The sequence below is a fragment of the Geotrypetes seraphini genome, chromosome 5, assembly GCF_902459505.1.
Source record: "Geotrypetes seraphini chromosome 5, aGeoSer1.1, whole genome shotgun sequence".
In the NCBI taxonomy this organism is placed as follows: Eukaryota; Metazoa; Chordata; class Amphibia; order Gymnophiona; family Dermophiidae; genus Geotrypetes; species Geotrypetes seraphini.
The window spans coordinates 206,176,860-206,192,550 of NC_047088.1; the positions used below are offsets into that span (position 1 = coordinate 206,176,860).

General features: G+C 41.3%; 1 protein-coding gene across 1 annotated transcript in view; it reads right to left on the minus strand.

The window, feature by feature from the left end:
* Nucleotides 1-15,691, minus strand: part of XIRP2 (xin actin binding repeat containing 2) — a 309,123-nt gene that overhangs the window by 71,578 nt on the left and 221,854 nt on the right. The window contains 1 exon segment of the mRNA XM_033944124.1: nt 10,974-11,105. Within this exon segment, the coding sequence (XP_033800015.1) occupies nt 10,974-11,105 (132 nt within the window).

The following is a 15,691-nucleotide window of genomic DNA, read 5'->3' on the forward strand; positions in this document are numbered from 1 at the left end:
TGTCCCGAGATGCCAATAGAATCGAGGCATCTGATCAGAAAGTCATGGTCGACAAGGTCGAAGGCACTGCTTAGGTTGAATTGAAGTACCAGTGCGCTTTTTCCCAGGGAAAACAAATGGAAGAGGTGGTCAGTCAATGATGCTAGGACAGTTTCTGTGCTGTAGTTTGTGCGAAATCCTGATTGAGAGTTGTGTAGAATGTTAAACTTCTCTAGTTATTTTGTAAGGTCATGGTTCACTAGACCTTCCATTAGTTTAAGGTAGAGAGGAATATTGGCAATGGGTCTGTAGTTGGCAGCTGAAGAGACTGGTTCTTTGGGGTTTTTGATGATGGGAGTCACAACAATGTGGCCGAGTTCCAGCGGGAAGTGGCCAGTGGACAGGCAAAGAGAGACCCAGCTGAAAAGTTTGGCTTTGAATGAGGAGGGGGCTGTTTTCATGATAGTCGGATGACAATTATCTAGTAGGCAGTTGGATTTAGCATATTTGGAGTAGAGCTTGAGGAATAGGTTCCAATCTGGGTTTTCGAAATGATTACAGATCATGTCGGTTGTTTAGCCTTCATTTTCTAGGGCAGATAGGTTGATTGAAGAGTCTGAGCTTGTAGTTACAAGAGACATTTTCAGAATGCGAAATTTTTTGGCGAAGTGGTCGGCTAGGTTTGCCACTGGGGGTGGGAGATCTGTGTGGGAGCATTTATGTAGATCAATATCGAATAAGGAATTGACTATTTTGAAGAGTTCTTTGCTGTTCAGCGAGGGAGAATTGATTGCTTGGGAATAATGTTTGCAGCGCTTTTCTTTGATCATTCTTTTGTACTCTTTTACTTTTAATCACCAAGTGTACCTGTCATTATCTTTTCCTGATTTGCACCATATTCTTTCTAATTTACGTACTTCTCGTTTTAGAGATAGTAAGTCAGCATCAAACCAGCTGGTTGATAGACAGTATCTTTTTTTTATATACTTTCAGTGGTGCAATGTCGTTGAGAACCTGATTACTGAAATTTTTCCATCCTTGGATAAAATTTGGGTCTAAATCCGGGATGGATGTTCGGCTATAGTGTGACCAAAATTCTATTGGGTTTAGTTGTCCTCTAATCCATATCATTTTCTCTTTATGAATGATCCTTGGGTTCCTTTTGGTTTGTTTTTTGAACCAGTGTAATTCAAAATTGCATAGAAAATGGTCTGACCAGGGAGTGTTGGCTCAGGTTTCACCCGTAAAGCTTATACTGGGGGTGGTAGGGGCATTGGAAAGAAATGTGATCAGGTCTAAGTGGTGACCTTTCATGTGAGCTTTTGTTGGAGGTGGTTTGGAGAAGCCTAGAGATGTGAGGAAGGAAAATAGATCTGCAACATTGGAGTTCTCTTCCTGCTCGAGATGTAGATTGACATCTCCGGCAAGAAGATTATAGGCGCCAGCTACAGAGTTTGTGAGGAGGAATTCATAGAGACCTTCTTTTGCTAGGTTCCATTTGTTAGGGGATACATAGAATACTGTAACGGTCAAATTTTCTTTACAGTCCTCTTTGGATATTTTGCAGGTGAGAATTTCCAGGTCGTTGGTTAGTTTAGAGTCTAGTGTTTGAAACTGAAAGTGATCTCGGAGGATTATTGCTAAGCCACCTCAACTTTTTGAGTTTCTTGATAGGGGAATAATTTTGTAGTTTGAAGGTAGTAGGTCACCTATGATAGCGTCCTGATCGGAAATTAGCCATGTTTCGGTTAAAAGTAGTATATCTAGGTGGGATTCTTCTAGCTAGTCTTTGACCAATTGGGCTTTGTTTCTATCCGAGCGAATGTTCAGATATGCACCAGTAATGGTGTGGTGTTCCAAAGGTGTTGAGGGATCAGTAGAAGCAGGTACCTGGGAGCTTTATCGGGCGTTGTGTGTCGGTCTCAGTGGGAGCGAGGCAGGGCGGCGAGAAGAGAAGTAAGATGGCTCCTCTCCTGACCTCCGTCACCTTGGATTCTTAGTCTACACACCTCCTGCAATGGGTCCTTGTCTTATCAGCAATTAATTTTTTAGAATCAGGGTCTTAGGGTTTGTTTTACAAAGTAGTGCTACCGATTAGTGATGTGCTGAATTCGAGCAAGCCCACTCAGTTTCCATGGGCTTCTTCATATTCAGCTCACGCTAATCATTAGCACTGCTTTGTAAATGCAACCCTTAGTATGAATTAAAAATATATTAGTATAATGGATTTTTATTTTAGTTAATTTATAATTTGTGTTCAAAGTGTCCTTCTTCAATCTTGACACATTCACAGTCTTTGCCATTACTGAGCTGTTGGCTCAATGATTTCTGAGGTTTAATTAATTAAGAGTTCATCTGTTTTACAAGCTTGATGCCCTGGAGCTCCATCCTGTTGAAAAATAAAGTACTTGGAAATGTTTTGAATTTCAGACAGAAGTTTCTGTTGCAGAAGGATATTTTGGGGTTATTTAAAAAAATGTTGGATGTTCCGTTTTTTCCAGAAACCATGTAGACACCCATTTAGGCTCTATTTCAGTGGTTCCCAACCCTGTCCTGGAGGAACACCAGGCCAATTGGGTTTTCAGGCTAGCCCTAATGAATATGCATGAAGCAAATTTGCATGCCTATCACTTCCATCATATGCAAATCTCTCTCATGCATATTCATTAGGGCTAGCCTGAAAACCCGATTGGCCTAGTGTTCCTCCAGGACAGGGTTGGGAATCACTGCTCTATTTGTTTTTATACAATATTAATGAAGGTAACAGAAATCATGTCTACTTTGCAGGCAGGACATTTATAATTGCACTGGAGCAGGTTTCAATATCTTGCCTAAACTTTGTAAGTACTGTATACACATAGATTAGTATATTTATTGTTCTATGCACATACAGTACTTGTAAATTCTGTTCATGCTCTGAGTCTAGGCAAACTTTATTCCTAAAAATGGCAAAGTATACAGTATACCATTACATCATGGTGTGTACTATTACAATTATCAGTATATTATAACGGGCCATTTACATGCATGTCATTATAAAATTAACTCTTACGTGCTATTTTTATATGACATACTTGTAATGTAAGCATTCCTATGGACAGAAGTGAGATTGGCATATTTTAATCATACGTATAATTCTAATTTTATTTTGTCTTGTATGTTGAGTCTTTATTTTATTGTACAATATGGGGCTCATATAGTAATCAAAACTTAAATGCATCTAGTCGTCCAAGTGCTGATAATCAAAATGGATTTTTGGACATATCCAAGGACTTTTTAGGCCTCTGAATCCCACTGTGCACCTTGAACTGAAAGGGGCATTTCTAGAGGACTGGTTAGGGTGGTAAATGGGTAGGATGTGAGCTGACCTAGACATAGTCATACTGCAGGGATAATTGAATGTTTTACTAGACATCCTGGACGAAACTTAAATGTTGTGAGTTAGACTATGTAAAAGCAGATATAAGTGCCAAAAAGGTATCCAAAGTAACCAGATAACTACTGCAAGGACAAAGTAAAGACCCCTACACACTCCCCCCATGTTCACTGACTCCGTTGCATTCCCACAAAGTTCAGAATAAAAACGTGACATCAGAAAATACTTCTTCACCAAAAGAGTGGTTGATCGATGGAATGGTCTTCCACGTCAGATAGTTGAGGCCAGTAACACACTCGACTTCAAGGGACGATGGGATAAACATGTAGGTTCGCTCCAGGAAAATGCTAAAAAAAGAGGGTTCTTGTTGAGGAAGAGTTCTTGGAGTGGGTTTGCTCCGGGAAATTCTCAGAGGGAGGGTTCTTGTTGAGGGAGGGTTCTTTGAGTGGACAGACTTGTTGGGCCGACGGCCCTTTTCTGCCGTCTTACTCTATGTTTCTATGCCTCCGGAACATCAGCACCTGCTATAGGAAAGCCTAGTAGAGCTGCACAGAGGTGGCTTAAGTAGTCTGGGGGGTGGGCTACTGAACCATAGAGAGGAGGACCCAGGCCCATAAGCCACTCTAACCACTACATTAATGGTGGAAAATGTGAGCCCACCAAATCCCCTCAAAACCCTACTGTACTGCCATAAAGGTGCCACCTGCAGTCATAAGGGCTATTGGGGTTGTAGACAGGTGGGTATAGTGGGTTTTGTGGGTATTTGGCGGGGGGGCTCACCATAAGCTATAAGGGAGTTTTGGTGAGATGTTTATCTGGCACTCTTTTTGTGAAGTTCACAGCAGTGCCTTATAAGGTGCCCCTTTGCTCTATAAGGGGTACTAAAGTTAGGCGCCTCTTAGATGCTTAACTTAATAGACAAAATACCCATAATAGCCTCAATAATTGGTAAAAAAAAAAAAAATAATAATTACCCCTTCCTACACAAAGCTGTGCTAGCATTTTAAGCGCCGGCGGTGGCGGTAAGAACTCTGATGCTCATAGAATTCCTATGAGCATTAGTTTTACTGCCATGACCGCTGCTATAAACGTTAGCATGGCTTTGTAAAGGAGGAGGTTAATTGGGCAATAAGCACCTATCCAATTCTATAAAAGATAGGTGCTTATCGCATGGCGCTTAGTGGCACCTAATGCCTAAATGAGTGTTTCTAGGGGCAGAGCATGACTTCAAAAACATAGGTGCCTGAAATGTAGGCCTTTGAAATCCTCACCTGTATTTCAAGTGCCTGGGTGCTGCTAGCCACAATTCTGGTGCCTAAGTGTGGATGATACGCATCTGGTGCCATTTCTATAAGTGCCAGCCAATTTACATTACATTACATTACATTACTGATTTCTATTCCGCCTCAACCTTGCAGTTCTGGGCGGATTACAAAAGAGACAAAGGCACTGTTTATAGAATCAGCCCCAATGTCAATAAGGTAAGGATAGCATTTTAGTTGTGGATGAAGAGGGACCAATTGAGTATTAGCACCTGCAACATTTGGGGAAGGGGAGGGGAGGAGGGTGCTGTTTCTCATACCTATCTCAGTCTTCTGTTCCATGTCAGTACTATCAGATGGGTAGTGAGCTCTAGACAAGGTATAGAGGTAGGATTGTGTTGGAGAACATAGAAAAGTTGCAGAGAAGAGAGTTGCTCTCTCATTGGTCAATTACTGATTGCTCTCTCTCTATTTCCCCCCAGTGGCGTTCTAAGGGGGGTGATCCGCTCCGGGTGCATGCCCCAAGGAGGTGCACAGCCGGCCACCCTCCCTATTCTGCCGCTGCTGCCTTTCCTTAACCAGCAGCAGCGGCAGTAAACAGGGGTATCCGCGGGTGCTCACCGGTATTGCTCAGCTTCTGGCCGGCTCCCCTGCTGAAAACCGCAGGCGTCCGCTCCTCGCGCAATCCAAGGCTGCATCGGAAGCGTTCTCTCTGATGTCACAATGTCAGAGAGAAGGCTTCCGATGCAGCCGCGGATCGGTGAGGTGTAGACACCTGCGGCTTTCAGCAGGGGAACCGGTCAGACATGCTGGGCAGGGAATGGGGGAGGGTAGAAATGCTGGGCAGGGAAGGGGGGAGGGTAGAAATACTGCACAGACAAGGGGGGAGAAATGCTACAAAGGCAAGGGGGGGAGAAATGCTGCAAAGGCAAGAGGGGAAAACATGCTGCTGCTGCTGCACAGGGAAGAGGGGAGACATGCTGCTGCTGTACAGGGAAGGGGGGAGACATGCTGCTGCTGCACAGGGAAGGGGGAGAAATGCTGCACAGGCAAGGGGGAGAGAAATGATACTGATGCACAGGCAAGAGGGGAGAGATGCTGCTGCTGCACAGGGAAGGGAGAGAAATGCTGCTGCTGCAGCACCCAATTGGGGAGCGAGAGGGAAGGAGGGAGAAGGAAGACAAGGGAGAAGGAATCAGAGATGCCAAGTCCATGGGAGGGAGTGAAAGGAAAAAAGGAAAGGAGATATCAGACCATGGAGGGGGAGGAACAGATGCCAGGGCATGAGGGAAGGGAAGGAGATAGAGATACCACACCATAGTGTGGAGTGGGAAGGAAGGAAGGAAAGGAGTAAAGAAAGAGAGAGATGCCAAAGCATAGGGGAGGGGGTGAAGACAGAAAAATGGAGAGGGTGTGAAGTTGAAATGAATCATGTGCAAAGAAGAGAAGGGACCCCAGATATACCGTTTATTGAAGGGACATAGAAAGAGGGAAGATGCCATATGGAAGAGAGAGAGGGTGGACAGTAGATGGAAGGGGCAGAGAGAGTGTGGGCAGTAGATGGAAGGGGTAGAGAGAGATGACAGAAGCTGGGTGGAAGGGGCAAAGAGAGGGCAGATGTTGCATGGAAGGGAGAGAGGACAAATGCTGTGTAGAAAGAAGAGAGCAAAGAGAAGATGATTAAAGCAGAAATGACAAAGGGAGAAATATTTTTTTGTTGCTTTACTTAGAATCAAGTAGTATTGTAACTATATTGATAAAAGTTTATAAATAGGAAATGGAAATAAGGCAATTTTTGGGACTAAACCTCTTTCCTCAGGACAGGATACCATAATAGCAGTATACTGTACTGTTCTGAAGAAATATTTGGCCTCTGAAAGCTAATTGAAAAATGGAATAGTCCAATAAAATGGTATTTTCTTATTTCTCATTATTTGTTTTATTTTTATTTGTTAATTTGTAAAGTGGTGATTGTTATGTATCAGTTTTTTTCAAATTTACATCTACTGTCTTTATATTTTGCACAGTATTAGGGGACATGTGTCACTGTTTTTGTGGTGTTGTGGTGTTTTGGCGGTTCAGTTTAACTTTTGTCTACATATTTCTATTTTTAGTTTGTGTTTATTTCATATTGGGCGAGGGTGTATCTCTGTTCTGTGTGTATGAAAAGAACATAGTTTTCAGTTGGCATTGACTGCAGGATCAATTGACTGTGCTTGATCTGGCTTGTTTAGTTTTACAATGTATGTGTTGGTGTTCTAGTGCTCACTGCGATATGTGGATTGTTACTAAAAATCATAATTTTGATATAGATGGGGAGTGTCAAAAAATGAAGGGCCCTGGGTGTCACATATGCAAGGTACGCCAATGTTCCCCCCTTTTATAAAAGTGTACTGCGTTTTCTATGCTCATAGGAATTCTATGAGGGTCGGAGCTGTTACTAGTGTGTCCGGTGCTAAAAACTGCGCAATGCTTTTGTAAAAGGAGGGGGGGAGATAATTTTTTAATTTTATTTTTCACATATGCAAATTCTAAACAAGTATATTGCAAAGCAATATAATTCTAATAAATCTGACAGAGGAAAAAGCCCCAGATAGAAATCCAGAAAATAAATGAAGGAAAATAAGATCATTTAATAAAATAAGATTATTTAATAAAAAAATAAAAATGCAATTAGAGGCTCTAATTTCTGGCCAGCTTCTATATTCACAATCCATCAATGAAGGAATCTAATAAAAATACAAACATCTTATGCAGTACTTTTAACTAAGCCCTCTGAGGAGACAGAAGTACTCTCACTTATAAATTGATGCTCAGGAGGTAATGAACTGGTCTTCGCAATAAACTCTGAGAGCTGACCCAATTCCCAGGAAATACAACTGACATTCTCATCTAATATATTACATTTAGTAGGATTTCTCAAAGAGAAAGTGGCACTCAGACTCACAGTCTCAGAATACGATGTCAAGAATGTCTTTCCTGTCATCTGTGACATGAAAAATATCAGAAAATATTCTGACATATAAAGAATTTGGCCTCTTTTTATCGAACTGGGCTAGAGGTTTCCTATGAAAATTCCTATGGGCACTGGAGCACTTAGCTTGCCGACTGCGCTAAAACCTCTAGCGCAGCTTCTTAAAAGGTGGGGGCAAGGGGGTGTTGGTGATATTTTAGAAAATAAAGTGCATTATTACATTTGTATTTGTTGTATAAAGAGAGCATAATAATATTCCCGTGGTTAGATTGGCCTCAATTTATAGGCTCTCAATTTCAGTTTGACATTGAAGACTCAGGAACAAAGAACAAACAAGAGGTTGGCCCTTAAAAACTCCACAAAATTGAAAATCTGACAAGAACAAAAAAAACTTGTGGAGAAGGAAATGTTCAAGATGTAGGCTTTATTAAAATCACAGTTTAATAATCCAAATAAAGATATCTAGGACCCAGGGCACTGGGGGATATGAACCCAATATGATCCGTGTTTCGATGATACTGTCTTCATCAGGGGTCCCTAAGGTCCTGATACAGAAGCTCGTGGATTAAGAACTAAAATCAAACTAAGATATAACTCTGCACAAGAGAGAAGTCCTCAAAGACTTGGGGCCAGATTCTCAAAACTCACAGTGCACTTAATGATGGAAGCTAAACCAGTCCTAGCCGGCTAGCGTCCAAGTATTTTACCTGCCTATTCTCAGAACGGCTCACTGTGGTCTTTTCCATTCTTCCTAGCAGCCTCTGATTGTACTATGCAAATATAGTACAACAAGGTCATTAATATTAAAAAGAGCACTCTGGGCGATTCTCTAAATTTTTGCCCACTTTTAATGGGCAAAATTTTTCAGCAGGGTCTGAGCAGTCATAGCCTTACTTGACTGTCAGTGCCAGAGTGCTGATTAGTTCAGGCACTGACAGGAAAGTAAGGGGATAGCTCAGACCCCACCACAAAAAAATCCCTCCTTCTCTCACTCCCCCCACTACCACAAACCCCCCTACCACTAACAACCCCCCCCCCCCCCCCCCCCCCCCCACTCCCTGTACCTTTAAATTGAAGGATGGCAGGAGGGATGCTGATTCCCTCCTGCCGGCAGGCCTGCCTCCCATCCTGGGAGAGGGCCTAAGGCCCTGATTGGCTCTGGGGCCTTGCAACCTGAGCCAATCAGAGTCGTAGGTCCCTGCCCATTGAATCCTGGGATAGGGAGAGGCCTTAAGTGCCTGAGCCAATCATGGCCTTAGGCCCATCCTAGTGCATCCCAGGATGCACCATTTTGAAGAGATCTGCCATTTTACTGACAGAAAATGTTTTTCTCGACATTTTAGATTTACATTTCCTACTGTACTCAAGGTGAGGTCACACCATTGAGTGATACAGAGGCATTATATCATTCATAATCTTGTTCTCTCAGGGTTTCCACAGCTGGCTGAGAGAACATCTAACCCAGCTCCACGGGGAGAACATCTTTAAACCTACCAGAAACTTTTTCCATTCTATGGACTTTCACAACAAAACTCAAATTTCTGAACAACTGACTTTCCCACCAAAATTCAAATTGGCGAGCTGTCCTGTTCCCAATCAGGTCAGTGAATCCACTATTTCCAAAGTCACACTGCAGACTTCAGAGCATACCCTGAAGAAAGCCACAGCACGCTGGCTGAAACGTCAATATCTACCTGACAAAGACGCAGCGAGACCCGGAAACCTGCAACATGCATTCTTAGTCTTGTTTACCATCCCTCTTCTAATAATACCTAGCATCTTGTTTGCTTTCTTGGCTGCCACCACACATTGGGCAGAAGGTTTCAGTGCATTGTCCATGATGACACCCAGATCTTTTTCATGAGCGCTGACCCTCAAGGTGGACCCTAGCATCTGGTAACTATAATTTGGATTATTTTTTCCAATGTGCATCATTCAAGCTATGCAGCGGCCAGATTCTAAAACCATTGTTTACATCTCTACCACCATGGTCCTATGTAGCAGCCATCAAAAGGGGAATGCAGTTCACGATAGGGGTAGGGAACTCCGGTCCTCGAGATCCGTATTCCAGTCGGGTTTTCAGGATTTCCCCAATGAATATGCATGAGATCTATTTGCATGCACTGCTTTCAATGCATATTCATTGGGGAAATCCTGAAAACCCGATTGGAATACGGTTCTCGAGGACCGGAGTTCCCTACCCCTGGGCTAGAAGGTATAAGGACTACCCAAGAGGGAAGAGGCTATCAACAGTACTTGTGTGTACCCAAGTGCTCTCAAAAAGGTAAAAGGTATACCTACATATTTAGGGATTACAAGTGCTTGTAGCTACAGATCAGTTCCTTATCTCACAGTAAGATCAATGCTATATGAATTGAATACATTATATCCATCACATTTGGTAGTCCAGCAATGGCATAAAAAACAGATTCTGATGTCCTACCAGAGTTGCCTGCCTTTTTATAGTTTATAGTATTTCACAATATTTTAATACTTGTTTTCAAAACCCCAATATAGTGCAATGAGTTGATCAGCAAACATTTAAATCTCTTAAATTCTGTAGTATGGGCATTGGCGTTACTTTTATTCAGGCTTGTGTAAGGTCTGTTCATGGCAACAGACTGTCTATTAAGGCCAGGAGAACTTGAACATTCTATGTTTTATTTTCTTTACTACTTTTCAAATGAACACCACATACAACAATAGGTAATCGCATAAAGGGAAAAGGAATGAGGACTTACGGTATATAACACCTTTTTGTGGTTTTGGTGTCTCAAAGCTGACATTCAAAGCAGTGGGCATTGGTGGATTAAGTGACTTGCCCAGGGTCACAAGGAGCAGCACTAGGATTTGATTGCACAAGTGCTGGGTGTGGAGGCAGCAGCTCTACCAGTGAGCTACACCTTCCCCCATTCTTCCAGTGAGCCATACCTTTCCCCAGAAATGATATAGGCATTCCTCAATACAAACAGAATTCCAATGAAAACCTATCCTATTCCCCACCCTCCCACACCATGTAACTGTTAATATGCATAAGAGATCCACAATTGTAACTAGAATATAGCATGAATTGCTCATAATGATAATAATATAACCTTATTTTTTTAAATTTTGTCAGTCAATGTATGCTTTACTAATTGCAGTCATAACACTATATAGGTGCCTAACATTATAGGTGCCTAACACTATACAGTGTCTAAGTCATTCTCCGCCCCTAAACATGCCTACTTTGGTATTAGGCACCATGTGATAGGTGCCTATCTTTTATAGAATCGCGCCTATTACCCAATTAATTTTTATTTTTTCCAATTATGAGCTTGTTAAAGCTCCTAAACGAAGCCTCTTAAAGAATCCCCCCTTCCCCCCACTGCATTATTTTTACCTGGACAGATTTGTGTTGGTACTGATAGTGAGCAAAGGTATTATGAGAAGATGCTATTTGGCCTTTCTCAAATTGTTTCTTCACGCTTGCTAAGCCACCAGGCACTGTGCAGGTTTCAGATTCTTCAATAGCCTAGGGGGAAAATGTGAGTTTATCAGCGCATCTGTCTTATACAATAGTAGAAGAAAAAATATGTTTATTAGATAGGAATATTTGTACATGTTTGTGTAGGATACTCTGTAAAAAGCAAAATAAAATCTCTTAATGGAAGTGTTTAATAAATCCCAACATATAAATTCAAATAAAATGTTTATAATATATGAATTATGCCTTCAGTTGTTAAGTATTTCTGGCCCACATAGTTCACAGATGATACAATTGCACGGAGTGAAGTAAACTGTACTTTGTTGCTACTTGAACCACTACAATAGTTCGCTAACCCCCTCTTTTACAAAGGTGCGCTATGCTTTTTTAGCGTGCGCTAAATGCCGACACGTGCATTAGCGCATGCATTGATTTAGCGTGCACTAAATCCGTGCTAAAATGCTTACGCGTGCCTTTGTAAATGTAAAGGTTTCTACTGCAGCCTGGGGCACTAAATACTCCAATGCTCATAGGAATTCTATGAGTGTCGGAGCAGCAACGGAGCATTCAGTTTTTCCAGGCCTTAATAGAAACCTCTACCGCAGCTTCGTAAAAGTGGGGGATAATTTCTTTGGCCTATGCAGGCTTTTGTTTATGTTTAATAAAATTCCATATACCGCCTTTCAATTAAAAATCACAGCAGTTCACAATTAAGAATTGATAAGAAGAAAATAATTACAATAATTAACAGGAAAAGGATAGGGAAGAAAAAAAAGCACATTTCCAACAGAATCCTTACATAGTAACAAAAGTAATGGATGATGGTAGATAAGGACCAGTTGGACCATCCAGTCTAACCAACTGTAGCTCTCCATGCTGCTCTAGGTATGAAGATATCTCAGTTGAAAGGTCTCGTCGAACATGGATGACTGACTAGATCTTTCACCTTTGGAGTACATTTCTAGGTACATGAGCATCCATGTCTGCCCTGTGTTTAAATTTTGTCACAGCAAATATTCTAGTCAGCTGTCAGTAGGTTATTCTATGGAAAACCTTACAAACTAGGATACATAAAGTTTTAGAATATTTTTTGTTGGAGGTATCAATAACTGTAGAATTTGTCATTCAGATTGTATTGGCAAATCAAAGTAATCACCAGACTCATTTTCCTCCTTATTTTTATGCATATATTATGCCCATATTGTATATATATATATATTTCCTCTCTCTATGGGACTTTATGTTGCAGTGTGCGTGAGGCAAGGCATTGTATACAATGTAGCTGCATACATACTGCAGCCACTCCTGTTTACCTGTACAAGATGTGTTTCTAATAATCTTTCTTCTGACTCCCTCCCTTTTCCTCTCATCTAAACTTGGGTCTTTGTCTCACTTGTACAACCTTTGCTCTGATGGATCTGCAAAGGTATGACCTCTCTCTGTTACCTGTTGCCAAGTTCTGTTCCTATTGGTTTCTCCTTTTTCCTCCCCCTAACCTTCTGGGTACCCCCTGAGATTCTTTTGTCTCCACTCCAGTCACACTTATAGCTCAATCATGAGCATGTAGCTGCATCCCCAGCAAAGCACCAGTATTTCACCTTAAGCTATCCAACCACATGCAAGAATAACGTAGCATTTTTTATTTTCTTTATTGATCTTGTTTTTGTTTTGTATCATTGTGGAATTCCATGCATGTTTATTTTAATGTTTATTTATTTACTTTTATTGTAAATCACTTAGATATTTGATGAGCGGTATATCAAATCTGAATAAACTTGAACTCTGAAATTTGGAGCACCTTTCTGCCTAATTTTTCCCTCATCTCTGCCCTTCCTCAAATTTTCATCTTCTTCTCCAGCTGCAACATATAGGAAATTTACCAATTGTGAGTACATAAACTATATTTGGAAAATTATAAGGACTCACCTATGGGTATGTGTTTGGTACGCTAAGGTTTAACTTTCTGTTGACTATACTGCATGTCTACTGAGAGAGTTCTCAACTGAAACAGTGCAGGCTATATGGTGACAGAACAATATACAGTATATTCATTATATTTACCCATTAATAATGTTAATGGGGGCACTGTCACATTATATATTATATCACTACCAGAATGAAGGAAGTTATCCTGCCACTGTATCAAGCAATGGTGCACCCACATCTGGAGTACTGTGTCCAATACTGGTCGCCGTACCTTATGAAGGACATAGCAATACTCGAGAGGGTCCAGAGGAGAGCAACAAGGATGATAAAGGGCATGGAGAACCTTTCATATGCTGAAAGGTTGGACAAGCTGGGGCTTTTTACCCTGGAAAAGCGGAGACTGAGAGGGGACATGATAGAGCTTTATAAAATCATGAAAGGCATAGAGAAGGTGGAGAGGGACAGATTCTTTAGACTAGCGGGGACAACAAAAACAAGAGGTCATTCAGAAAAACTGAGAGGAGACAGATTCAAAATGAATGCAAGGAAGTTCTTCTTCACTCAGCGGGTGGTGGACATCTGGAACGCGCTTCCAGGAGAGGTGATAGGACAGAATACAATACTGGGGTTCAAAAAGGGACTGGATGACTTCCTGGAAGCGAAGGGGATTGCAGGGTACAGATAGAGGGTTACAGATACAGGGTACAGATAGAGGACATTAGGAGAATAGGGTATGAACGTTTTAGGTTAGAAGCACATACAGGCCGTGGACCTGGGGGGCCGCCGCGGGAGTGGACTGCCGGGCACGATGGACCCCTGGTCTGACCCGGCAGGGGCAATGCTTTTGTTCTTATGTTCTTTATTTAGTCTGCATTGATATAATTTGCATGTTTACTTTGTGGGAGCGAAGGCATATTGGCAGTGGGGAGAAGGGGCAAATTCAGCATTAGCATATGTAACATTTGGGGAACCACCCTCTCTCCCCATATCTGTGTTTCTGTGATAGATTAATCTAGTTATCTACCACCCTGCAGGCATTGTCTTCTATTTCCCATTGCTTGCAACCTATTATATGATCCCTTGTTCTTAAACTTATTTTCTTTGAAAAATACACTTTCCTGTAGTAAGCAGAAGCCTGCTAAATATTCAAATGTTTATATCTTATTTTCCTCCTTCTTCTTTAATTCAGCAAGTATATTTTGAGTTTCTTAAGTCTATCTGTGTAGGAGCTGTGTTGCAGGCACTGTGCCATTTCAGTAACCTTTCTCTGAAATGCTTCCATCCGCAAAATAACCTTATAAAAAAGCATGGCCTCAAGAGCTAAACACAAGTATGAGTCCCACAAGTGACCTATTCAAGGGCAATATTACCTGTTTCCTGCTGATATCTCCGTTATGCACTCAAGCATACTCTTAGCTTCCTCTTTTGAGTGATTAAATTGACTGGAAGCCTTTAGATCATGTGACTATGTAACATGATACCATACTAAATAACATCAGATAAAGACCAGCAAGATCCATCCAGTCTGCCTAGAAAGGTGGCCAGGGTTGAACCTACCCCTCTATCTAGGTTACCCTTCTCCCTTGTACCTGCTGCTTCATCCAGTTTACCCCCATGTATGTTCTCTCTCTTTTTTTGTGTGTGAGTCAGTGATGTTTTACTTAGGAGGGAATACTGTATACTTTTATTCCATGCTCTGCCCGTATAGGCAACCTCTGTGTATATCCCACCACCTTTTATCAATTCTGTCACTTTTTCATCCCTACCACCTTTCGTGAGAAAGCATTCCAGGCATGTAGATTCATTTAAAAGATCTGACTTTTTCAGTACTTTTTAAATAAATTATTTAAAGAAAAAAATTTGGCCAATGTTTGATAGAGTGCTCAAACTCTTAAGAATATACATAATAACATAAAATATTCTGGTCAGACTAATTGTCCATCTAACTCTGCATCATGCTTCCATCAGTGGTCAATTCAGGTGTCAAGTACCTGTCAGAATTCCAAATACAGTAGTAACAAGATTCCATGCTACCATTCCCAGGGCAAGCAGTGGCTTCCCCCATGTCTAAACCAATAGCAGACTATGGACTTTTCCTCCAGGAACTTATCTAAACTTTTTTTTTTAACCCAAATACACTAAACACTGTAACCACATCCTCTAGCAACGAGTTACATACACAACTTTCTAAGTGGTACGCATAAATTCTAGTGTGTGAATCTCAAAAGGGGGCATGGCCGAGAAGGAGCACGGGTGGATCGTGGGTGTTCCTAAAAATTAGTCCTACTGCACAACTTAGGTGCAGATATTTAGACCTGGTTTTCATTGGCCTTAATGGGTACACCTAAATGTTAGTTATGTCTATAGTTGTTTAGTGTGATTCTTTATATGGTGAGTGTCTTTTATAGAATCACCATAAGCGCCATTCTGGTTGGCACTGATTTTTTAGGTGCCATATATAGAATTGGGTGGTGAGTGTTCCCTAGTCTCTGTACTTTTTGAAATAATAAAAAATCAATTCACTTTTACCCATTCTACACCACTAAGGATTTTATAGACCTTTATTATATCCATTCTCGGCCATCTCTTTTCCAAGCTAAAGAGTCCTAACTTCTTTAGTCTTTCCTCATATAAGAGGAGTTCCATCCCCTTTATCATTTTGGTTGCTTTTCTTTGAACTTTTCTAATTCTGCTGTATTTTTTTTCTT